Below are 25,784 nucleotides of genomic sequence, written 5' to 3'. Positions count from 1 at the left end.
ATTGCTGCTTTACTGTGAGGTATTTTATGCACTAATTTTGTGGTATAGTCGGTGAACAAGTTCTCCTGCAACCCAATCCCATCCTAAACCACTCACCCTCATATTATTTGCATGATCAGTTTAAGTAATGATCTTAAACCATCAATTTATTCACAGTCCTGCCACTGTAAGGAAGAAGTTGATCTGGTAGGGTCACCTTTAACTTGTTCTGTGCTTTGTGTAGTAGAAAAGATAAGGGTACTAGTTGCTCACATGCTCCTCCATTCAATGTGCTCAGGGTTTATCGACTACTTTATTCCACTTCCCTTGATTATTTTGTCATTTTGCTTCTGAGTATTTTGGTTGGCCCAATTTCATAGCCTGCTGGCTAGCTGAATTTTACATTTCCACTGCATTTTAACTGAGGTGTAAATTGTTGCAATCGATGTGTGTTCAATCAACTTCAGTACTTAATGCATTCTTACCAAAATAATCTTTGTAGTCTTTGAAAACTTTCGGTCTTAAATTTCGTGCATCTGCAAACAAATATTGACAATAGTTAGAAAGAAATTTGAAGTGATATTGAATAACATTCTCTCCTAAAGCTTTATGGATCAAAATAACTAATTGTTTTCTTAATTCTAGAGGTACAGGTGGTTTTATGATTCCTAGCTGGAACAATATGCTAATTTAGTGAATAAGTTATAACTTGGTAAGAATACTGCTAGTTTTTATGCCAATATTTTGTTGGTTATTCAAAATATTCCACAGCTAGGATTGGTTAATGTTGAATGATATAAAGAAATTCAAAAAAAAAACTGAATTGCTGCATCAGCTAAGGTGATCTACAGGTAATTCTTCTCATTCACAATGGATGTTGACATTGTAAGCATTTACTTTTAAGTAAATTTAAAACATTTGTGGACTGGTTTAGTTTTCAATAATAAGGACATTAAAGATGAAAATTTAATTGGTAGGATAATGAAAAGAGATTGTGTTTATGCTGCAACCTTCCTGATTTTATAACATCCCAAGGACAGTCAGTGGACGTGTACTGCCAAGTTGTACATGGCAAGATCTCAGTAAAGAAAAAATAACAAGGTCATTTATTTTAGTGATGCTTTTTGAGGGATAATCATTGGCAAGGACATAACTGTGTTTGGAAACTCAATGACCCAACAACTTGAAGCTTCCAAATTGCTTAAGGAGCAGGCATGGTGATCTGTATGGCAACGTGTTCCTTTGCCAACCCCACCCAAGAAAGGAATGTTTATTAGATGACAATTTTTGAAATTCTGAAGTGGTTGCCCTGTGCAATCAAAGACATCAGCTAAGAAAAGAATCTGAGGAGAACAGGAGGAAGTTGCAGCTGATAGCAATTCCACCATTACAATGCAGCACACATGCAAGCATTACCAGAAGAAACTTGATATTATTAGATAAACTAAAATAAAAGAACACATTATTATCCACCAATAACATAATGTACTGTGCAAATAATGTATTGAATGTCTATCACTTTAAGCTTAATGGAAAACCACCTCCGGCTTTTTTAATCCAGTCACTTCCAACAAAGTTTTTATTGAACCCACATGCCCTGCAATAACTACTGAGTTCAGTATGTCAATAAAACAGATTATTGCCAAGGTCCCCATCATAACAGCCAATTCAATTAATTCCATGTGATACTGAGAGATGGCCAAGAGAACTGGATACAGTAAAAAGCCAGATGTAATACTTTCAACATCCTGGTTGGAATACTGATTACTTGTTTTCTAGAATTGCTGAGCCTCTAAACAACCAATTTCCATAAAGTGTCCACCTGAAAATGTTGGAAAAAAATGTGATCAGGACCATATTACAGGTCAAATCCAATTCAGCTAGTTAATCAATCTGCTCTTGATCATCCGTAAAATCACGAAAGATTTCTCAACAGTGTAGTTCAACCATATTTAACCCAATCAGCTCACTGATTTCCAATTTGGGGTCTCGCCAGGATCAGACGTTGACCAGCCTTGGTTCAAACACAGACCAGAGATGTGAATTCTCGAGTTGAGCTGCAAGTGAATTCTTTTGACATCAAAATATTTAACTAAGTGTGACATTGAGAAACAATGGTAAAACTAAGCCAATGAGCATCAAAGTAGTACTTGGAGTCATACTGAAACTTAACAAAGAAAAATGTTATGATGTCTGCAATTCAATCATCCCAATTACTGTAGTGTTCTTCAGGGCATGACCATTGTAGGATGTTCCATTAACAGGTAGCATAGGTTGGAAATGGTGATGTTCAGCAATGTTCAATTATATACATTAGCAAATGTACTAGGTCTGTGCCTGGCCATCGGCAATATTCAGGCATGGTCAAAAAGTGGGAAACAGCATTTGTTCAAAGAAGTACCAGATACAGAACACCCCTAACAGGAGAAAATCTAGCCACTTATTCTTAACATTCATACCATCACTGAGTGCCCCGCTGTTAACATTCCAGAAGATCTTCATTGACTAGAAACTCAATTGCCAGGCACATGTGTAGTGACAGAAAAGACTAGGTCAGAGGCTAGAAATCCTGTGATGAGTAATTAGCTTCCTGACATTCCGACCTGGTCTATCATACACCGGGCTCGTCAGGAATGTGACGGAATGCTTTCTACCAGATCAGGCAGCATTTATGAAGAAGTGTATACTGTTGATATTTTGAGCTGAGACATTTCATCAGGTCCTGATTGACCAAAAGCACTGACTGTTTATTTCTCGGTCTGTCCATACTGGCTGTGTAGTTTAAAAAAAGCACAACAGTGCCTCTTTCACCTCAGACAGTTGAAGAAGGTCGGCATGAGTCCCCAAATCCTAAGAACTATCCACTGGGGCACAACTGAGAGCATCCTGACTGGCTGTATCACTGCCCGGTATGGGAACTGTACTGCCTTCAGTTACAGGACTCTACAGAGAGTGTGGTATGGATAGCCCAGCGCGTCTGTAGATGTGAACTTGCCACTATTCAGAACATTTACAGCAACAGGTGCATAAAAAGGGCCCAAAGGATCATTGGGGACCCAAGTCACCCCAACCACAAAATGTTCCAGCTGCTACCATCTGGGAAATGGTACCACAGCATAAAAGCCAAGACCAACAGGCTCTGGGACAGCTTCTTCCACGAGACTGATTAATGCATGCTGATACGATTGCTTTATGCTATATTGCTGATATGCTATATTGACTGTTCTTTTGTATATGTAACCGCGTGACCTTTGGATCTAATTCAGTACTGTATCATTAAAAGTGTACTTAGGCATCCATCCAGGTAATGCTAGAATAGTTGTCTGTGCCTTTAAGGGAGACAGTGATGTCATTACGCACGCGCGGGATAGTGGGAAGACCATTTTGCTTTCTGCTGAAAACGTGGTAAGGTGTTGGAATTGAGCGCCTCCCGAGGCTGGGCATGGTGAGGAAAGGTGAGCATTAATTGACAATATCCATGTGAATTCGTTTTTGCTTGTTGGTAGATCGAGAATATCGGTAATTTGACATGTTTTACATGTGGATGCTTTAGATTTTTCTCGAGTAAGTGACTCAACGCTGGATCACGTGGCTTGGGCAAAGTTCCTCGCCATCCAAGTAGGTCAATCTTCCTGTAATTTAACAACCAGCCATATCTTGTAAAAGTTGTGCCAAAGTGTACCTTTTGTCTAACTTTATTGTATCAGGACTGATTGCGCATGTAACCGCGTAGCGTGAATGTTTAGTCTCTGTTCGGAATTTCAGCATGTCTGTACGTCTTAGATGAGATGTATTCGCTCACATTTTTTGCTGTTATGTATAAGATGCAGGGTGGGTGGGATTCTAATGTTGTTTGTATTGTGTTCCTCCAGAATTGCCACTACCGTATTAGTACTGTATTAGTTCTGGTATTTTTATACTGCATATGCAATTCTGTCCATACACAAGGGTGTGGATCGAAAGTTAAACTGAGATTGTAACAGCAAGAGCTGGTTGTAAATTCGATCGTTTTGTTTCACGACCCTCTTCTGGCACTTAAACATCGAAAACCGATAAAGGAATTAAAACCTGAAAAAGTCTTTGTTGTCCTGAGTGTGCACTTTTCCCCGGGCTACAAGATCTGGTACCAGGAGTGGGGCTAATTCCAAGCCAGTTTAGAGGGTCTCTGATTGTGGTATGCAGTATAATACACAATACCTAATACAGTAGTGGTGAAGACAGGACCGTGTTCCCATCGGGCGGAAGGAGAGCACCTGTTGCCTCATGGAGAGCGCCCTGGATCCTCGGGAACGGGCCGGGACGTCAGCGACTGACGTCAGGACGCAGAGCGGTGATGGGGACCCAGGGAACTGTGGGTCGTGAAGCCAGCGCGTTTGCAGCAAAGGACAGCAGCAGCTCCCTTTTGCAGGCTTGTGTGAAGTTTAAAGACTTGAGGTTTTATTATGTCACGCTCAGAGGACACACCAGTTAAACTAGATTTGAGTGAACAAATTAGGGAATTGTATAGTAGATATGATAAAGTCAAGGCAACCATAGATAAATTAAGCAAAAGGTCCTATGTATATGTCCCAAGGGAAAGACACATTGTTCCATTTATGGGGGATGTTGAGAAAGATGGGAGGTCTGTTGATGACTTTATTGAAGAAGTACAACGTGCACTTCATGGTAGAAATCAGTCTGACCAGGATCAGTATGACTTTGTTATGTCCCTGCTCAGGGTGCAGCCTTAGAGGAAGCACGTATGTGCAGTGATGCTGGGGAAGACCCCGCCGATGACTTGTTCACCTATCTCAGGGAAGCTTTTAGAGACAAGCATAGTGCACCCCAGCTGTGGCATAGCTTCTACAGTTGCAAACAGCATGAGGGTGGAGATGTAAGAGAGTTTTCACATGCCCTACCCCAAGCTCTTAACTTGCTACTGAAGCACTCCCCTGATGCCGTGACCAATGAGAGGGTGGTGCTAAGAGATCAATTTATAGAGGGGATCAGGGACCCTTCCCTCAGAAGGGAGCTCCACAGATTCGTGCGGGGCCACCATGAGTCCTCAATGATAGAAGTGAGGGAGGAGGCTCGTCTGTGGCTCGTAGAAGAGCTCCTGGGAAATACAAGGTCTGGAAAGTCAAAGTGTAGCAGTGGCCAGGCACAGTGCTCGATTCTTAAAGCTCAGGAATCTGAGTCTGTCACACTAGATGACATCCTTAAAGTGGTCGCAGAGCAGGGCAAAGCCCTTTGTGAATTGACTCAAGCAGCGAAAGATCTCACTGTGCAGAGGGACTTTACACACGCTACAAGCAGCGGACATCATTTACAGCCTAGGTTCACAGAAGATGGGCAGCCAATATGTTTCAAGTGTCACGTGGGAGGGCATTTGGCCAAGAATTGCCCACAGAAGTGAGGTGCAAGGAAGTGGAGTCTGTATCCTCCTGCCCTCAAGAGGTTGGGAGTCGGGCAATTCGGCTGAACCTCATAGATACAGATAATGTACAGCGATCCTGTGGCCAGTTGCTGCAACACACTGTAGGGACATGTCCAGTTGTGGAGCTTGAAATATCAGGTGTTGCTGTCTGTTGTCTGTTGTACACACGTAGTCGGGTAAGCACCCTGACCAAGCAGTTCTTTCGAGAACACTTGAATGGAGAGGATGAGGGTATGTTGTCCACTGCTGGCTGGCTTAGGCTAACAGCTGACAACGGTCTTGATATTCTTTACCTTGGGTATCTAGAGCTGGAGGTTCAAGCAGTGGGCATGAAGATACCCAGTTGTGGTTTTCTAGTAGTCAGGGATCCTGTTAGCACCGAACCCCCTGTCCCATGTATTGTAGGCATGAACATTATCAGCCAGTGTAAGCAACTTGTCTACGCAGCGCTTGACTTCGATGTCCAGTATCGTCCGGGTCGGAGCAATCCCGTGGCTGATGCACTCTCTAGGCAGCCATTTGCAGGGGAGCCTGACCCTGTCTCAGAGGATGCGGAGTTCGATGGGGCTGTGGCGATCTGTAGTTTGATCAATCGCGGCACTGCCCGAGACCCGGCACTGGTTACCGCTGGTCTTAACAGCTGTAGAGTTAAGCAAATTCGAGCCTGGGAAGCTGGTACTGGTGAGGTAAGTGGTCCGACGCAAGGGAACACTCCAACCCTCCCAGGTTATTCTAATGGGGACTTGCGTACTTTTCAGCAGCAGGACCCTGTGTTAGGTGTCCTAGGAGACTTATGGGATCAGAAAAGGAAGCTGAGTGACCAGGAGCGTAAAACTCTGCCTAAACCTGTTTTGTCTCTGTTAAGGCACTGGGACAGTATCAGGGAGCGTAAAGGGTTACTGTGTAGGGTAGTTGAGGATGAGAAGCTTGGGGAGTGTTACCAGCTTCTGGTACCTAACAACGTGAGGAGCAAAGTGTTAGAGTATGTACATGACTCTATGGGCCATCAAGGCATAGAACGTACTCTTCAGTCGTTGAGAAGCTGATGTTATTGGGTGGGCATACACGAGGATGTGGCACGGTGGGTCAAAAACTGTCCACGTTGTATACTAACTAAGATGCCGCAGCCTAGGATCCGTCCCCCCATGAAGTCATTTCTGGCTTCTAGACCGCTTGAAGTTGTAGCAGTAGATTTCACTGTGTTGGAACCAGCAAGTGACGGGCGTGAGAATGTCTTAATGGTCACAAACGTTTTCACTAAATTCACCCAAGCATTTCCGACTCGGCATCAAAAGGCGGACACCACAGCAAGGGTGCTCTTGAGGGAATGGTTCATGAAGTACGGTGTCCCTGAGAGACTGCATTCTGACCAGGGCTGTAACTTCGAAAGTGAGGTCATAGCGGAGCTTCACAAACTATACGGGGTAAAGAACCGCCATACCACACCTCATCACCCTACTGGCAACGCGCAGTGCGAGCGTTTCAACAGGACAGTGCATGATTTGTTGCCTACGTTGCCTCCAGAAAAGAAGCTCAGATGGCCAGAACAGACGGTGGACCGGAAACATGACTGGCTAGTCTCAGTTCAGTTCTCTTTAGAGAAGCAGTTAAGGAGGTTAAAAGTACCCTTGTAGTGAGTGAGTAATCGAGGACAATTACTTGAATGCAGGGGAGAATGTAACCGGGTGACCGTTGGATCTAATTCAGTATCGTTAAAAGTGTACTTAGGCATCCATCTGGGTAATGCTAAAATAGTTGTCTGTGCCTTTAAGGGGAGACTGTGATGTCATTACGCACGCGCGGGATAGTGGGGAGAACATTTTGCTTTCTGCTGAAGACGTGGTAAGTTGTTGGAATTGAGTTCCTCCCAGAGACTGGGCATGATGAGGAAAGGTGAGCATTAGATAGATAGATATACTTTATTAATCCCGAGGGAAATTTGGATTCGTTACAGCCGCACCAATCAAGAATAGAGTGTAATATAGCAATACAAAAAACCCCAACAATCAAACAGCAAAATGCAAGCTATGCCAGATGGAAAATAAGTCCAGGACCAGTCTATTGGCTCAGGGTGTCTGACCCTCCACGGGAGGAGCTGCACGTTCGATGGCCACAGGCAGGAACGACCTCCCATGCCGCCAAGTGTTGTATCACGGTGGAATGTGGCCGAAGTCCAACAGTAAAAAGTTCAATATCCAGTCTGCAAACACGTTCCTCGATCGTAATATACCCCGGATTGCACCATCCGTTGTTAGCCAGAACAGTAAGCACCGAACTCCTTTACGCTTACCGCTCTCAGTGCACTTCCGGTCAGCCGCAACGGTATTACCGACCGAACTCCTATTCTCCAATAGTCTCCGTTGTCTCGACCCGGTGCTCTTTCCTCGACTTTGTGATCCCTCTCTGTGTGTTTTTCTGCGGATTTCAGCAGGGGTGTCCACCACTCTGCTCGCTAAGCCAGCCGGTCTTTGCTGGTCCGTGAAATACACAATGCGACCTTGCTTCTGTCCAGTGTGTTGGGATGTAACCATTTCCAGCGCTAAAGAAAACCCCAAATAAAACTCTCTCTACCAGCACGTTAGAGAGGGTGCAGCTTCGACGTGTTACCGTGAGAAAAAAAATACAAAAAATAACGTAAATTAAAAAGTAAGAAGAAGAAAGTAAGAATAGATCGGAACGGCTGTACCAGGCTGCATGCACGACCGGCGCATGCGCACTGTGCATTAATTGACAATATCCATATGAATTCGTTTATGCTTGTTGGCGGATCGAGAATATCGGTAATTTGACATGTCTTACATGTGGATGCTTTAGATTTCCATGAGTGAAGAAATCGAAGCTGGATCGCGTGGCTTATGCAAAGTTCCTCCCATCCAAGTAGGTCAGTCTTCCTGTAATTTAATTACCAGGCAATAGCTTGTAAAAGTTGTGCCAATGTGTTCCTTTTGTCTAACTTTATTGTATCGGGACTGATTGTACATGTAACCGTGTAACGTGAATGTTTAGTCTCTGTTCGGAAGTTCAGCATGTGTGTACGTCTTAGATGAGATGTACTCGCTTACATTTTTTGCTGTTATGTATAAGATGCAGGGTGGGTGGGATTCTAATGTTGTTTGTATTGTGTTCCTCCAGAATTGCCACTACCGTATTAGTACCGTATTGGTTCTGGTATTTTTTATACTGCATATGCAATTCTGTTCATACACCAGGGTGTGGATCCAAAATTAAACTGAGATTGTAATGGCACGAACTGGTTGTAAATTCATTCATTTTGTTTTGCGACCCTCTTCTGGCACTTAAACATCAAAAACCAATAAAGGAATTAAAACCCGAAAAAGTCTTTGTTGCCCTGAGTGTGTACTTTTCCCCAGGCTACATATATCTTACTGTACATACTATTTATTACATATCTTACTGTAATACTAATTTGCACATTGCACATTCAGACAGAGATGTAATGTAAAGATTTTTGGATTTAATGTAAGGATGCAAGAAATAAAGTCAATTCAATTCAATTCAATTCTCTGCATAGATGCTACCTGACCTGCATAGTTCCTCTAGTATTTCATGTGTATTCATCTAGATTTCCAGGATCTGCAGAATATCTTGTGTTTGTGAATGTCCTCTCCTACTGGGATCACTGCAGCTCCAGCAATACTCAGGAAGCTCAAATGAAAAAAGCAGCATCCGTCCATCACCCTAAATATTTATTCCCTCTATCACTGGTACATAGTGGTATTAAGTATCATCGTAATATTGCAATGAATGTATTCATCTTTGCTACCCTGACAACTGATGACCTTTACCATCATGAAGAACAAGTGCAGCAGCTTCGGCACAATTTTTTTCTGAGTCAAACAGCATCTGAACTTAGAAATAAACCATCATTCCATCACCTTTGCCGGGCATAAACCTGGAAAGTCCCTATTCAACATGATTGTGGGATTACCTTCAATCAAAAGACTGCAGAAATAGTTTCAGCAGACGTTCAAACATGAATGTTGACCCCTACAGTATACTTGACTGTAGTTCATGTTGTTACACTCTTCTGATCCACTCTCAGCAAATAAACTTCAATCATCAAGATCTGGAGTTGAATTCACATGTAAAAGTTAAATATCTACTGTACTCTACAGATGTACACTTCCCAATCGATATTATGAAATATTAACATGGGTTGTGAAAAATATCAACTGACCACTATTTCCTCTTTGCTTTATGCACTGTCCTCTATTTGGAATTCCTTCTGTAGGATTCCCTGGATTTATGATGTGACACTCATAGCCAGTGGGACAATGCAGGGGTTCATCACCATCCTCTGTCGTGCTGCAGGCTTCAGCTGCAAGAAGGATAACAATTACTTAAATATAACATTATTATTTTATGCTTAAAATAACAAAGCTTGATTAATATTTAAAATAAATTAATAATTATTTGAAGTATCAGCATGACCCACTTTGTTGTGAAGGATTTCTGGACTTGAACAGAAATCTAGGTAACATTTCAATCAAGCTGTAGCCCTTTCTTATTCATGAACACTTAGTACTGTTTATAGAACTTCAATGATGGTTAATTGCAGGGGGATTGGGCATTATTTCATCTTACGGCTAGAGTCTGTGAGGCAGCACTGTGTAGTGGTTACCCCAACACTTTACAGTCCCAACAATCTGGGTTCAATTCCTGCTGATGCCTGTAAACAGTTTGTACATTCTCCCCGTGATGGCATGGGTTTCCTCCAATAGTCCAAAGGTGTACCAGTTAGCAGGCTAATTAGTCATTGCAAATTGCCCTGCGATTCAGCTAGGGGTAAATTGGGGGTTGCTGGGCAGCACAGCTTGAAGGGCCAAAGGGCCTATTCTGCACAATATCTCAAACTCTATAGTCATAGACAGCACAGACATGATGGACACCTGCTCTTGTGTTGTACTGTTCGGTACTCTCTGTCCTAAGCCACTATGAATACAGAGATATCATGCAAAGAACTTGTTTCATTTCAAGAGACTGAGAATTACAGAGTGGAGGTACATAACCTTACTAAGTTTGGTGAATTGATTAATAACATTTTCATATAAAAAAGCTTTTTTCAACATACTTTTTCATTCCTCCAAAATGAAAAGGATCTTCAAATAATACTAATGCAATAAATACTGACAAAATGTCATCGTCATTATTCTGTGCTGTGCCTGACATGGGTGGACCATGATTGTTCTTCGCAAATATTTCTGCAGAAATGGTTTGAGCAGTGTCTGTAAAAGACGGGTGATCCCAGCCGTTATCAATGCTCTTCAGAAGCTGTCTGCCTAGCGTCAGTGGTCACATCACCAGGACTTGTGACGCGCACCAGCCACTATACATAACCATCCATCCAACAGCTCCCATGGCTTCACGTGTCCCTGATCGCAGGGTTAAGTGGGTGCTACACTGTGCTCAAGGCTGACTTGCAGGCTAGCGGAGGAAAGGAGCACCTTACACCTCCTTTGGTAGAGACGCATCTCCACCCCACCACTCACAGGGTATTCAACCTGAAACATTAATCTGCTTCCCCTTCTACAGGAATGGTCCTATTGTTTCCAGCATTTTTGTTTTTATTTCAAATTTTAATCATCTGCTGTTTTATCTGATTAGCATTTTAAAAATATGGATTAGAATTTACTATTCAAATTGATGTACATCACCCTTTTTAAGGGCTAGACTAACTCATACTTCCATATGGAAATGTCTTGGCAAAGTTTATTGGGCAGTCTGCATTTTATGATGTTGCACCCAGCAACAAAATCATGTAGCTTTGAACGGAATGGCAGAAGCCCTATTGAGTTTAGGCATTCCTGCATTTTTCAGAAAATCAGGTTACTTAGAGCAACTCCTCGCTGTTATAACACTCTTAATTACTGATTTTTAGAGGCAAACAAGCCCCACACAAATCTCCTTAAATCCAGGTTTTCCACAAGAAAGCTCCATGCTTGAGAAGTTAGTATAAATCCTGCCAAATATTAATAAACAAAATAACTTACTTAATTTATTTATTTAGAGATACTGCATGCCAATGGGCCCTTCCAGCCCATGTGCCTGCACCACCCAAATATACCCATCCGACCAATTAACTTACTAATCCAAACATCTGTGGAACGTGGGAGGAAACAGAAGCACCTGGAATAAAAGCCATGCTGTCATCAGGAGAACATATAAACTCCACTGGCGCTATAATAAGTTACGCTAACTGCTATGTTTTCGTGCTGGCCCTGTTATTGTTTTAGTAACTAACAACTATTCTTATTGTGTTAGTTACTGAAATAATAGTAGTGACAAGCTCATAACCAATGGTTCAATGATATTGGCATAGCGATGTAGTTTCTTGGGATAATGCCTCCACTAAAGCATCAAATGTGAACTGTGACTTAGAGCATTCCCTGTGTAAGCAATATGCTGCTTCAGAAATGTTTGTTGCTTTAGTGGTTTTATGCATTGGCTCATTGAATCACAGAAATTTTTTTTCTGCTGATCAGATCTCAAGTATAAGTGGGAGTGCCGGGGGCAATAAGAGCTAAATATTAAAGGACAGGCCTGCCTAGACAAGTCGTGCATTTTAATGGGCATGCCAGCTGTAGATCTGGGAGCAGCTATTAAATCACATTCTTTTTCTGGATTACAGCAAGGAAGAGAAAACTGAAAGGACAATCTTGGGATATGGACTTTGCTACTAAAGACAACATTGATTTGCCATCCCCAAATACAACTGAGTGTCTGACAAGCATTTTTAATGAGAAGTAGAGCCAATGACATAGCAGCAAGTCTTGAGTCATGCAGAATACAGATTGGCCAGATTTTGTCACTACACAATACTGTACTTTCTCTGAGAAGGATTTAAAACATCATAAAATGGGTTTGAGCAAATCCTGCCATAAATTCCTAATTTTGCTCGTGGCCAATTAGCGTAAATTAATTTGTTCCACAGTTGATTCCAAAAAAATGTACAAAATACCAAATGTTTTGTTGTCAAAAAAATCCCTATTTTCCCACATTGTGTCACATGTAGATTTTGCCAAATTTTATGTCCCTTTTATACAGCTGTGAAATGAAATGTCCTTCTCATGATCCAATAAGTGTACTGTAACACTCTGGTTACGATTTTTACTGCTATGCTTTAGGTATATCTTTTTCAGCAGTTCTGTAAGAGCAGTTTGTTCTGCTTTTAGCAGGTTTGGGTTCGAGCTAAAGATAAGGGGCTATCTTGTTCAACTTAGGAATGTTGTGTCAGCCAATCAGGATGGTGGAATTGGGAGAAGGTTCTAGAGGATGCTTGGTAGAGAGGTTTTTGTGATGGACACTGGTGTGGGTTGAGATCTTTTTCGTGGGAGCTGGAAGAAGACAGGAGGGAAGATGGCTGAGGATGCCGTCCCTGTTTCACAAGGTGCTTTGTGCAGATAAATGGCTTGAAGGAGAAAGGACCAATACTACCATCGGGGAGCCTGTTTGCTCGAGATGGATTTCAAGTGACATCCGGAAAGGGGTATGTGCTTTCACACAGACCGCGAGTCCAGCATGCGAGTTAAAGGTAACTTCAAGATGAGCTCCAACTTGTGTGCATATATGGACTGGGTTAACTGTAATGGGCCCTTTTAAATTTTCTTCTTTTCTTTTTCCGACTAGCTGGTCGATAAAGCTGAAATTTGTAAATATACTTTTTTTTTATAATTGCATGCAGTGTACAATCTGTTATTTCTTGCCAATGGCTAATTGCATTGCAGCAATATTTACACAGATCGGGGTTCAGGAGGTTGAGACATCCCGACTTTCCAGTTTTGGTGGGATCCAAGTCATACCGACCCTAGATGTATGGAGTTTGAGAAAGGTGGTTTTCTCACCACTGAGTCCTATCGCTGTTAGTGAGGGGCTAATGAGTCACATCCCTAGAGATGCCCGGTAAAAAGGGGTTTCAGTACTGAACATAAATATTTGGTACATCTGGTCTCTATCTTAGATGAATATTGTATATATTGCCTGATATTATATATATTCAAATCACTCAGAGTTGTGAGGAAACAGCACCTTGAAGCACTTCTTCTGGTCCATCGAGTAACCATCCATTACCCCCAAGCCATCTGGGCTTTGGCTGCACCAACCAATCTAAAACTGAAAAGTTCAAAGTAAATTTATTATTGAAGTACATATATGTCACCATATACAGCCCCGCGTTTCATTTTCTTGTGGGCATACTTAATAAATTCAAAATAGAGTCAACGAAAGATTGCACCAATTTGGGTGATCAACCAGTGTTCAAAAGTCAACAAACTGTGCAAACACAAAAATAAAGAAATAATAATAATCGATAAATATCAAGAACATGAGATGAAGAGTCCTTGAAACTGAGTCCATAGGTTGTGGCAACCTTTCAGTGATGGGGCAAGTGAAGTTGCGTGATGTTATCCCCTTTCGGTCAAGTGCCTGATGGTTGAGGGGTAGTAACTATTCCTGAACATGGCAGTGTGAATCCTGAGGCTCCTGCACCTTCTTCCTGATGGCAGCAGTGGGAAGAGAGCATATCCTGGGTGGTGGGGGTCCTTGGTTATGGATACTTCTTTCCTGAAACAACATTTTGCATAGGTAGGCTCAATGGTGGGGAGGGCTTTACCCACGAAGGATGTTTACACTACTTTTTGTAGGATTTTCCATTCAATAGCATTGGTGTTTCCACACCAAGCTGTGATGCAGCAAGTCAATGTACTCTCCACTGCCCATCTCCACTCCACATTAAAGTTGTACAAGTTGTTAGTAAGGCCCAATTTGGAGTATTGTGTGCAGTTCTGGTCACTTACCTACAGGAAACACATCAATAAAATTTGAAGAGTACAGAGAAAATGTTAAAGAGGTGTCACAACCATGGATTCGAAAGTGCATCAGATTCAGCAATTGAGCTCGTGAATATGCACCTGTCAGCTAATTATTGTTTCATTGTGATAGTATTTAACTCCATTCATTCCGTGGTAGTTTTTGGACATGGACATAGACACGCTTCGTTATCTCCATTAAGCCTTGCCTGAGAAATTGGACTGTTGAGTCAACTGACTGTGAAGACTAGCGGTATTCGTTTTATTCTTAGTTGTTCTTTTCAGCTGCATTGTAGGCTTTATTTTCCATGTTGAGTGTTTTAGTTAATGGCCCTGTTTGGCCTAGCATTTATTGGTTTGTTTTCCCTTTAACACTGTTCACATTAAAGTCTGTGAACCATCGACCCACTTCGGAGTCTCACTCCGCATTTGGGCCATGTCCGAACCTGGTGACAGCAAGTCTCGAACCACACAAAGATGGACCCAGTGGAGAGAGAGCAGCTGACCTTTGTCATGAGATTCATTGGTCAGTGATTCGTCGCGGCAACAATGTTCCGTTGAATTCCTATGTATGAACTCTTGATTCTGTCTCCAGCATGACAGAAGGATCTTGCCAAGTAATGGACCCAGCAAAGTTTGAACAGTGACATCTTGACATTGGTGGCTTGAGCAGAAGGTGCCTTTATTCTGAGTTCATGTCCTGACTCTACATTCTGAGAGTCCCGAGTCTACATTCCAAGATTCTCTAGTCTACATTGAGTTTCTCTGGTATCCATTCCAAGCTTTTCAAGCCACAAGTACTCAGGTTCCCAGCTTTGTAGTTCCGTGACTCTGGTCTGCATAACAGATGAATGTTTCAAGCAATTGATTTAACAAATCATCATTCAAATCAATAGTGTACACTCTGGAAGAGCTCTACTCCAAAAGCTGATCCCTGGCTAGGGTGTGCAAATACACAAGTAAAGTAACCCTATCAAGAGTATTTTTAACCCTTTGATGAAAGTGTTGGTACAGACAGGGAAAATTAAATTTTTATGTAGCAAATTAAACAGATCTACAGAGAACCACTAACTTAGCGATGAAAGAAACCCATCTGTCCTGTCTTGATCTGTAAAACTGAGAGTATATTCTAATTGCCTATGTAAAAAAATTGCGAAAGATGAAACACTGAGCAAGATTTGAAAAGGTTCCTTCTCTAGGTTTCAAGCTTCCCGGTTTCAAGCTTCCCAGTTTCAAGGTTTCCCGAGGACTTTTCTCTATGTACCTAGGGTTTTCTTTTTCCAATTGTTACCAAGGTGAGTTGGTGAATTGTTGCTTAACAGTTTAATGTTTTTAATGGTTTAAGAGTTTCTTGTGTTTTTCTCGAGCGACTTGCTCTTTGTAATGTGGTTTCCTGGTGCTTTCTGTTTAAGTTTGTTTATTTTGTTAAATTCAGATTCTGTGCTAGTTTTATTCTTGAAGTAGATGCCGGATTAGCTCCAATCACAGGGTCCTCATTTTGAGAATGATTTGTCTCACGGTGTCACTTGGTCAAGCTACCTCTGTCTAAGCTCTTGTTTCTGTCTCTACATGGAAGTCTTTGGCTTCGATACTGGCAGTACACACCATGACACTTGTCTACCAGCATCATTGAAGGACATCTTGGACAAGTCCTCATTTGGGACTTCCAGCGGGCACCAGGTCTGTGGTGCCTCAGGGGCTACACCTAGAGAGGAGGGCCCTGTCACAACCACGGCTTTGACAGTGCATCAGATTCAGCAATTGAGCTTGTGAATATGCATGTGTCAGCTAATTATTGTTTCATTGTGATAGTATTTAACTCCATTCATTCTGTCGTAGTTTTTATCAAGACTTGGACATAGACATAGCCACGCTTCGTTATCTCCATTCCGCCTTGCCTGAGAAATTGGACTGTCAAGTCAACTGACTGTGAAGACTAGCGGTATTCATTTTGTTCTTAGTTGTTCTTTGGCCTAGCGTTTATTGTTTTGTTTTCCCTTAAACACTGTTTGCATTAAAGTCTGTGAACTATCGACCCACGTCAGTGTCTCTCACTCCACACTTGGGCCATATCTGAACCTGGTGACAAGAGGTTAGGAAATTATTCCCTAGAGCACAGGAGAATATGGGAATAAGGGACAATTTCACAAGCACTTTAGAAAATTATGAGAGGTATAGATATAGTAATTATAAGCAAGTTTTTTTCTGCACCTCTTCCTACAGATGCTGACTGGCCTGCTGCGTTCACCAGCAACTTTTATGTGTGTTTTTTCTATTTTGGTTAGGTGACACTAGAATTAGAGGTCATGGGTTAAGGTGTAAAGTGAAATGTTTAAGAATAATATGAGGGGCAATAACTTCACTCAGGGAGTGGTGACGATGTGAAATGAGCTGCCAGCAGAAGTGGTGGATGCGGGTTCAATGCTAACATTTAAAAGTTTGGATAAGTATATGATGGGAGTGGTATAAAGGGCTATGGTCCAGATGCCAGGTCAATGGGACTAGGCGGAACAATAGTTCAGTATGGCCTAGATGGGCCAAAGGGCCTGTTTTTTGTTCTGTTGTACTCTATGACTCAATTATTAACTCCATGTAAAACAGAGATTGATAAATTTCTGGATTTTGAGGAAAAGGGTGCTGAGGGAGAAGATTGACTATGAATGATAGAGCAGCCTTGAAGGGCCCAATGGTCTACTCTAGTTATTTTGTCATGTCCTACTTTACCTTAGAATGTTGCCTGTTTGTTGATTGAATACTTGTTTGTTATTGACGCCTATCAGTTTTTCCTGCGGTGGATCATGTGTGTGACTGAGTGAGAGAAAGAAAGAGAGGGGATTTTTATCCAATGTGCTCCCTGCAAATGTTTCAATGAGAAGGAACACAATTCAATTAATTCTTCTAATTATCTGGTTTACCAGCAAAATCACAAAGATATTTTAATATCATCTCATAATTGAGATATCCACTCTACTTAAGAAGTTGAAGATGCTTTTAATAATCTTCATCTTTTTTGAAAAGCATTTGTCTGAAGTGTGGAAGTAAAACTATTTTACTGCTCCTTGTGCTGAATGTATTATAGATCATATTTTGTATTTATCATAGCAGAACAATGAGCAAGTTTTTATTCATGAATTAGTGTTTTGTTGATATTGTCTTCCAAGGTTTGTCTCTGTACAAAGGCAAATTGTGTAGGCAAGTCAAACTCATACCATGAAAATCAGGCAGCATTTCTGGGAAGAGAAACAGCGTTAATGGTTCATATTGAAGAACCTTCATCAGAACTGGCAGCAGGGGCGGGGTAGAAAATAAAGTTAAAGTTGTAGAGAAGGTGGAAAGGAATGGATGGGACAAAGTGGTAGGATGTGTCCAGGGTTGCTTTTGAGAGAAGTTTTCAGTCAAATGCTTAATGGAAACATTTAGAAAGAGGAAACCTTTGATACTTTATCCCATTCCCCTTTTATTCTGTCTATCTGTGTCATCCTACATGATTGTACTGATTGCCCGATGCAAATATAGGGAACAGTACCTGGCCTTCTATCTGGGCATGTTGCATTCTTCTGGACTCAGTATTGATTTCTACAACTTCAAGTAAATTGCGGTCCTGGTCTATATCAGGACAGAACAGTTTTGCTGCAAGCCATCCATTTGCTAGCGACTTAAGTTTGTCTCTCTCTACTACCACTATTGACCTACTGGGCATCACCTGCACTCTTGTATTTTGCACCTTTTCATGATTAACTTGCATAAATTACTTTCTTACTGGAATATCATAACCTGCCCAGCTAGCTGTTGTTCTTCAAGCATCTTTACACAGTGTAGATTGCCACAGGCAGATAGATTCAAGTGAAGTTAGAAGAAGAATGTTTTTCTCACTCAAACTGTTCCTATTAACCCATTGACTGTATGACTTCTACAACAATCCCGGCTTCACCTTGTCAGAGATATCCTCTTTGTTTTATCCATCTCCAGCACTTTCTCTGCAAATTAAATCTCACTCATTTTCTCTCTTGCCCAGTTCTGACACATAGGAAATGTTAACTATTTTTCTTTCCATTGATCTTATTCCCCCATCATTTTCTGATTTTATTTCAGACTTGTATTTTGTTGCTTTATCCACAAAACAACTCGTAGTAGAGACAACTTGAGGAGTGCATCTCTTACAGATGCTGCCTGATTTGCTGAGTGTTTTAGATTTCCAGCAGGGCCATGGTCTGGAGGTCAGAGGCCCAGAGGCAGACAGTCCTGCGAGTGGAGGCCCATCTCTGTGTACGGGTGGGAAAGGGGTCTGTTGCTTGTTGCTTCTTTCCCTTAGGCAATAAAATTGACTAAACAATATGTAGAAATCAAGTGATATTGCATCTGCCAGCTATCATTGTGACTTAGTCACAATTTCACACTATTGTTACAGTAATCATACGACAAAGGACATTTGAATTCAAGCAGAGGTTAAGTATACCTGGTGGTGGCTGCACAGATTCCAAGCAAGCATAAATGCAACCATTGTAACAGCATCGTTTGTGCCTTTCACACTCAGAGTCTGACCTGCAGCTGGGAACCTCACAGGCACTGTCCGGTAATGCCTGAGGTGGAGGTGGGCACCGATCATTCCTCTGGTATTGTGACGAATGTGAAATCAACTGATACTCATAGTCCTGTGGAAATGGATTTCAACAACGGCATAACTAATGTGACAACAATGGATTTCAACAACAGCATAATTAATGTGACAACAAATCACATCATCCAATTCTAAAACATTCACTAAAATACTATCATTTGCATATTTCACATTCAAAATCAGGTTTATTCTCATTCACATATGTCATGAAATTTGTCATTTTGTAGCAGCAGTAAGTATAACACAAAAAAATACGACAACTTACAATACGAAAATCAATAAATAATGTAAAAAGAGGGCAAAATAGTGTGCTAGTTTTCATGGATTGTTAATAAATCTGATGCAGATGGGAACAAGCTATTCCCAAAATGTTTGCTCCATTTCACCATATTAAAGATATTCCCTTTGTCCTATCCATTACTCCCACCAGCTTCGCTACAACCTAAATTTTTTTTAATCTTTATTTTCTAAGTTATAATGTAGGGTCTTTGACCTTAAACGTTAACACTGTTTCTTCTCTTACAGATGCTGCCTGACTTGCTGAGTGTTTTAGATTTCCAGCAGGGCCATGGTCTGGAGGTCAAAGACCCAGAGGCAGACAGTCCTGCGAGTGGAGGCCCATCTCTGTGTACGGGTGGGAAAGGGGTCTGTTGCTTGTTGTATATTGGCTGCATGTTGTTCTGCTGAATACTGTGGGTGTGCTATGTGGTGCCAGAATATGTGGTGACACTTCTGGGCTGCTTTGAGTACAACATCAGACAGTGTTGGTTGTCAATGCAAATGACACATTTCACTTTGTGTGCTCATGTTTATGTGATTATTAAATAAAACTATATCTGCAGTTTTTTTTCCATTTTCATAGTTACTGATTATTCCTTTTAAATTTACAATATAAAAGCATTTTCAATGACAGCTGAGCAGAATGACAAGGAACATGGCCACCTTGATGTGTTATGCAGCTTGTAAGTGGAAACAGGTCAGTATTTCTCTGAGTTACATTCCCAACAGCTTTTTGTTAACGTGCCCAGCTTGAATGGGTCCAGTACTTACACAAATTCAGCTTATCCTTTCTTTCCAGCCTCTTTCTAAAGCTTATTTGTGAGTAACCATGTCTGAGCTTCTTATGGTCTGTTTTCTCACATGAGTAGCCAAACCAGTTACACTCAAACATGCTGCTTAAGCTTGCTACTCGCCCCAGCGTGTGTTTACTTGAGTGCAGACCCAGAATTCAAGACTGCTTCTGCTGGTTTTGTAATGAGCCTTTGAAAACTAGCCTTCCCTCCATGGACTCTGTCCCCACTTCTCACTACCTCTGTACAGCAACTAACATTATCAAAGATGCCCTCCACTTCTGATCCCTCTGAGGATTGGTATGTGTTCTTTCATCTTACCCTTCTGGAAGTCTACAATCTACTCTTTCATCTTAGTGCAGTTGAGTGCAAAGTTGTTGCTACAACACCACTCCACTAGTTGGCGTATCTCACTCCTGTATGCCCTCTTCTCTCCATCTGAGATTCTACCACCAATGGTTGTATGATCAGCAAATTTATAGATGGTATTAGAGCTATGCCTAGTCACACAGTCATGGGTATAGAGAGTACAGTGGTGGATTTACACACACACACATTTTTTTTATATATATAAAAATGTATATATATACACGCATACACACACACACATACATATCCTATCAAACAGTGGATTTAATTTTGGCCTTTTTGACACTAATCAACAGAAGAAGTGAAAACAGATCTCTACAAAGTAACCTAGATGAATTAAAAATATAAAACACAAAATAATAGATTGCATAAGGATTCACCCCCCCCCCCCTTAATAGAATACACCAAATCATCACTGGTGCATCCAATTGGTTTTAGAAGTCATAATTAGTTACATGGAGATCTCTTTTTGGAGACAACTGTGCAGTCAAGGTGTTTCAGTTGAGTGGAGTAAAAATACACCTGTATCTGTAAGGTCCAACTGCTGGTGAGTCAGTATCCTGGCAAAAACTACATCATGAAGAGAAAACAACACTCCAAGCAACTCTGTGAAAGGTTATTGAAAATCACAAGTCAGGAGATGGATACAAGAAAATTTCCAAGTTGTTGAATCTTTTGGAGTACACTTAAGTCAATCATTAAGAAATGGAAAGAATATGGCACAGCTGTAAATCTACCTAGGGCAGGCCATCCTCAAAAACTGAGTGACTATGCAAGAAGGAGACTAATGAGGGAGGCCACCAAGAGACCTATGACAACTCTGGAGGAGTTACAAGCTTCAGTGGCTGAGATGGGAGAGACTGTGCATACAACACCTGTTGCCCAGATGCTTCACCAGTAGCAGCTTTATGGGAGAGTGGCAAAGAGAAAGCCACTGTTGAAAAAACTCACATGACATCTCAGCTAGAATTTGCCAGGAGGCATCTGGGAGACTATGAAGTCAGCTGGCAGAAGGGTCTATGGTTTGATGAAACCAAAATTGAGCTTTTTGGCCATCAGCCTAAAAACACACCATCCCTATTGTGAAGCATGGTGGTGGCTGCATCATGCTGTGGGGATGCTTCACTACAGCAGGCCCTGGAAGGCTTGTGAATGTAGAGGGTAAAATGAATGCAGCAAAATACAGGGAAATCCTGGAGGAAAACCTGATGCAGTCTGCAAGAGAACTGTGACTGGGAGAAGATTTGTTTTCCAGCAAATCAATGACCCCAAGCACAAAGCTAAAGCTACACAGGAATGGCTTGAAGACATCAAAGTTAATGTCCTGGAGTGGCCAAGTCCAAGTCCAGACCTCAATCCAATTGAAAATTTGTGGCTGGACTTGAAAAGGGTTGTTCACTCACGATCCCCATGCAATCTGACAGAGCTTGAGCAGTTTTGTAATGAAGAATGGGGAAAAATTGCAGTGTCCAGAGGTGCAAAGCTGATAGAAGCCTATCCACACAGACCCAAGGCTGTAATTGCTGCCAAAGGTGCATCTACTAAATACTGACTTATAAGGGGTGAATACTTATGAGGGTTGATTAAAGTTTGTGGCCTAAGGTAGAAGGATTCAATTTTAGAAAACCTAGCACATTTATTTTTCAACATAGTTCCCTCCTACATTTACACACTTAGTCCAACTGGAGGGAGCATACAGATCTTGGTCCTCCAGAAAGTGTCCACAGCAGGGGTGATTGATAAGTTTGTGGCCTACAGTAGAAGGAGATGAGTTATGAACTTCAAACTTTCTGCATAATCACTCCAAAGTGTTGAACTGCATGTGCATGTAACGAGAGCTGTATAACTCATCTCCTTCTAACTTAGGCCACAAACTTATCAATCACCCCTCATATGTAATCAATTATTTTGTGTTTTATATTTGTAATTAATTTAGATAATTTTATAGAGACATGTTTTCACTTTGACACAAGTCTTTTTCTGTTGATCAGTATCAAAAAGCTTAAAGCCGCTGTGATTCAATATTGTAAAACAATAAAACATGGAAACTTCCAAGGGGTGAATACTTTTTAAAGACCCTGTATGTATTTATGTGTATATGTGTGTATATACACACATTTATATACTGTATATATCACCCAAGACTTTTGCACAGTACTGTAGTAATTTTATGTTTTGCACTGTACTGCTACTGCTGCAAAAGAACAAATTTCATGACATATAGGAGTGATATGTGTCTCTATTGTGGACTGATAGTGGGAAGGGGACAGGGATCAGAGAATCACAGTCGGGAAAGGGGTAAGAGAAAGGGGAGGGAAGCACCAGAGAGACATTCTGTAATGATTGATAAACCAATTCTCTGGAATCAAAAGACACTGCCTGGTGTCTCAGGGCTGGGTGTGTCTTCACTTACAGCAATCTCTGCCCTCACATTCCTCCTCTGCCACCACTCCCAAACTCTTCCCACGCCATTCCCAACATCAATTACACCTGTCAGATTTACAAACTCAGTCTCTACTCCACGTTGACAAATACAGTACTGTGCAAAAGTCCTAAGCACCATAGTTATATACAGTATATGTGCCTAAGACTTTTGCCCAGTACTGTATCTAAGCATCACACCTTTGAGGCAAGTCAGTGGTCCCCACCCACCGGCCACAAAGCATGCGCTACCGGGCCGCGAGGAAACGATATGATTCAGCTGCACCTTTCCTCATTCCTTGTCATGCCCTCTGTTGAGCCATTACGCATGCGAGGTTATTGCCCGCGCGTAATCTGTGTCAGCGCGGGGAAAAAAGATCAACTCCTCGAGCTTGCAAATCTCTGCCGGCATTCTGGATCAAAGTCAAGGCTAAGTATCCTGAGAAAGTCACGAAAGCACTGAAAACGTTGCTTCCATTTCCAACATATCTCTGCAATGAATGCAACGAAAACCAAATTGCAGAATAGGATGGACATAAGGAGCCCCCTTCGAGTATCGCTGTCTCCCATCACCCCTCGATGGCACCATCTTGTTGCAGGGAAACAAGCCCAAGCCTCCCACTGATTCAGCGATGTTGGTGTGTTGCAATGATTTTATATGTTCATACGGGGAAAATATGTGCTGTGTGTTTAATATTAAATTCATTAGATAAACCCATTTAGAAATGAAATTGAGTGTATTAGCCACTTACCACCTATATTCTGGTCGTGATTAACACCTCCCCCCCCCCCGACAGAATCGCAAAAAACGAAATGTAGAAAAAATCGGCACGTACACGCATGCGCACTGGTGCCTGCGCAGAGCTTCATGGTCATTGTAGTCTCTCTGTGTAAACCACGTACTTGACTGCTACGCTTGTCCGTTGGTAAACCTACCGGCCCCCCCACCCCCCGCCCGGGTCAGCCAGTCCGCAAGAATATTGTCAATATGAAACCGGTCCGCAGTGCAAAAAAGGTTGGGGACCCCTGCCTTAAGTGTATAGCATATGAACTGGAGCATGTTTTAACTGAAGGGATACTTTTTTTTGTTTTAATTTTCATCTCCAGCATCCACAGTGCCTTTACTTTGCAAAAAAGCTCATAGCATTTTCCTTTAAACTTGCATGAGCACAATGATCACCTCCAATTAATTTCAATTGTCTAATTCAGATTCCATCCAACAAAGTGACACTAACTAGTAAAGAGAGACTTTTTCATCTCGCTAGACGCCGCAACAACAAAGGGGATTAAAAGTTGGTTGAGCAGCTCGGTGTCACACCTTAGAGAACATTGATGGATGTGGTGAAATGACGCATGATGCTGCCACCCTGTGGACAAAACAGAATAGTTCTTTCCAGTTCTTGCCTGCCCCGGTGATAGAATCATGGAAAATCAGCGTGGGCTATGCAGTCTGGCTCCACTATTCAAATATAATTATGACTAAATATCTACTTCAGTACCCTGTTGACAAAAGTGCGTAACTTGCTGGCTATTAAACTTAATGCCCCAACCAATAAAACATGCTGTATACCTTATTTACCACCAGCTGTACTTGTGTTATCATTTTCAGGGAGCTATTGACTTGCATCCTAAGATCCCTCTGTACATCAATGCTCCTAAGGGTCATGCCATTTACTGTATACTTTACCCTTGCATGTGACCTCCAAAAAATGCACCACTTCACGCTCATCCAGATTAACTCTAACTGGCATTTCCCCGGCCCAAATTTCCACCCATTCTGCGTCTCTGGCACAATTACATCCTGCATATCACCCGCCTTCCTTGCTGTACCTGAATGCTTACCTTCAACAAGTGGTGTTCAAGGACACTCAAGTTTCAATGTGCCTATCATCTTCCCATTTTATCACCATTTAGATGATAATTTGTCCTTCAGATTTCAGAAAGAAAATCAATAACCTCACATTTATAAACTTTATATACTGCATTGCCATGCATTTGCCCATTCACCCAACTGGTCTTTGCATCCTCCTCACAAAGTAAATTCCCCTTATCTGCCCCCTCTTCCCAATATGTCTGGAAGGTTTCAGTATGCTCCTCTGGGAAGACAGAATCAACGTAGGTGCTTAACTTTTTCCCCCATTTCTTTGTTCTCAATAATATTTGACTCAATTTCTGACCTTAAAAGACCTAAAGTTACCTTCACTAACCTTTTCATATTTACACAAGTATAATGGCTTTGAAAGTTAATTTTTGTACTTTACATTTTTACATGGAACAGTAGAGTAGCGTAGCAGTTAGTGTAACACCATTACAGCGCCAATGATCAACGATCAGAGTTCAATTCCCACTGCTGCCTGTGAAGTGCATATATGTTCTCCCCGTGATTATGTAGGTTTCCTCTGGGTGTTCCTGTTTCTACCCCTACTTTCCAAAGATGTGCTGTTAGGGTTAATGATTTGCAGGTATGCTATGTTCGTGCTGGAAGAATGACGGCGCTTGCAAGCTGCCGAACACATTCTTCGCTGATTTGACCTGCCACAAATGACACATTTCACTGTGTTACATGTGACAAATAAAGCTAATCTTTAATCCACAGTGTTATTGTACTTAATTTTATCAGTCTAGAAATACACTCAGTGGCCATTTTGTTAGGTAGACCTGCTCGTTAATGCAAATATATAATCAGCCAATCATGTGGCAGCAACTCAATCCATAAAAAACATGCAGATATGGTCAAGAGATTCAATTGTTGTTCAGAGCAAACATCAAAATGGGGAGGAAATGTGACCTAAGTGACTGTGACCATGGTGCCAGATGAGGAGGTTTGAGTATCTCAGAAACTGCTGATCCCCTGGGATTTTCATGCATGACAGGGTCTAGAGTTCTAAGAGAATGGTCTGAAAAAAAAACATCCAGTGAGTGGCAGTTCTATGGGCAAAAACACCTTGTTAATGAGAAAAGTCAGTAGAGAATGGCCTTAGTTATTTGGCAAGGACTCTCCTACCCCCACCAATGACCCCTTCTCCCGTCATCAACCCTCTTCCTCTTCATAGGCACCCCCGCTCTGGTCTTCTACCTGCTCTGGG

General features: G+C 41.7%; 1 protein-coding gene across 2 annotated transcripts in view; it reads right to left on the bottom strand.

Annotated features, from left to right (window-relative positions):
* Positions 1-25,784, bottom strand: part of wfdc1 (WAP four-disulfide core domain 1) — an 89,348-nt gene that overhangs the window by 12,457 nt on the left and 51,107 nt on the right. For both annotated transcript variants that reach the window (XM_072279877.1, XM_072279876.1), the window contains exons 2-5: positions 18,677-18,872; positions 13,442-13,525; positions 9,594-9,734; positions 465-515 (exon numbers count right to left, since the gene is read on the bottom strand). In XM_072279877.1, coding sequence (XP_072135978.1) covers positions 465-515; positions 9,594-9,734; positions 13,442-13,525; positions 18,677-18,872 — 472 coding nt within the window. The remainder of the gene's footprint in view (positions 1-464; positions 516-9,593; positions 9,735-13,441; positions 13,526-18,676; positions 18,873-25,784) is intronic.

This window comes from Mobula birostris, chromosome 15, assembly GCF_030028105.1.
Source record: "Mobula birostris isolate sMobBir1 chromosome 15, sMobBir1.hap1, whole genome shotgun sequence".
Classification (NCBI taxonomy): Eukaryota; Metazoa; Chordata; class Chondrichthyes; order Myliobatiformes; family Myliobatidae; genus Mobula; species Mobula birostris.
This window is presented reverse-complemented; position numbering and strand designations above follow the sequence as displayed.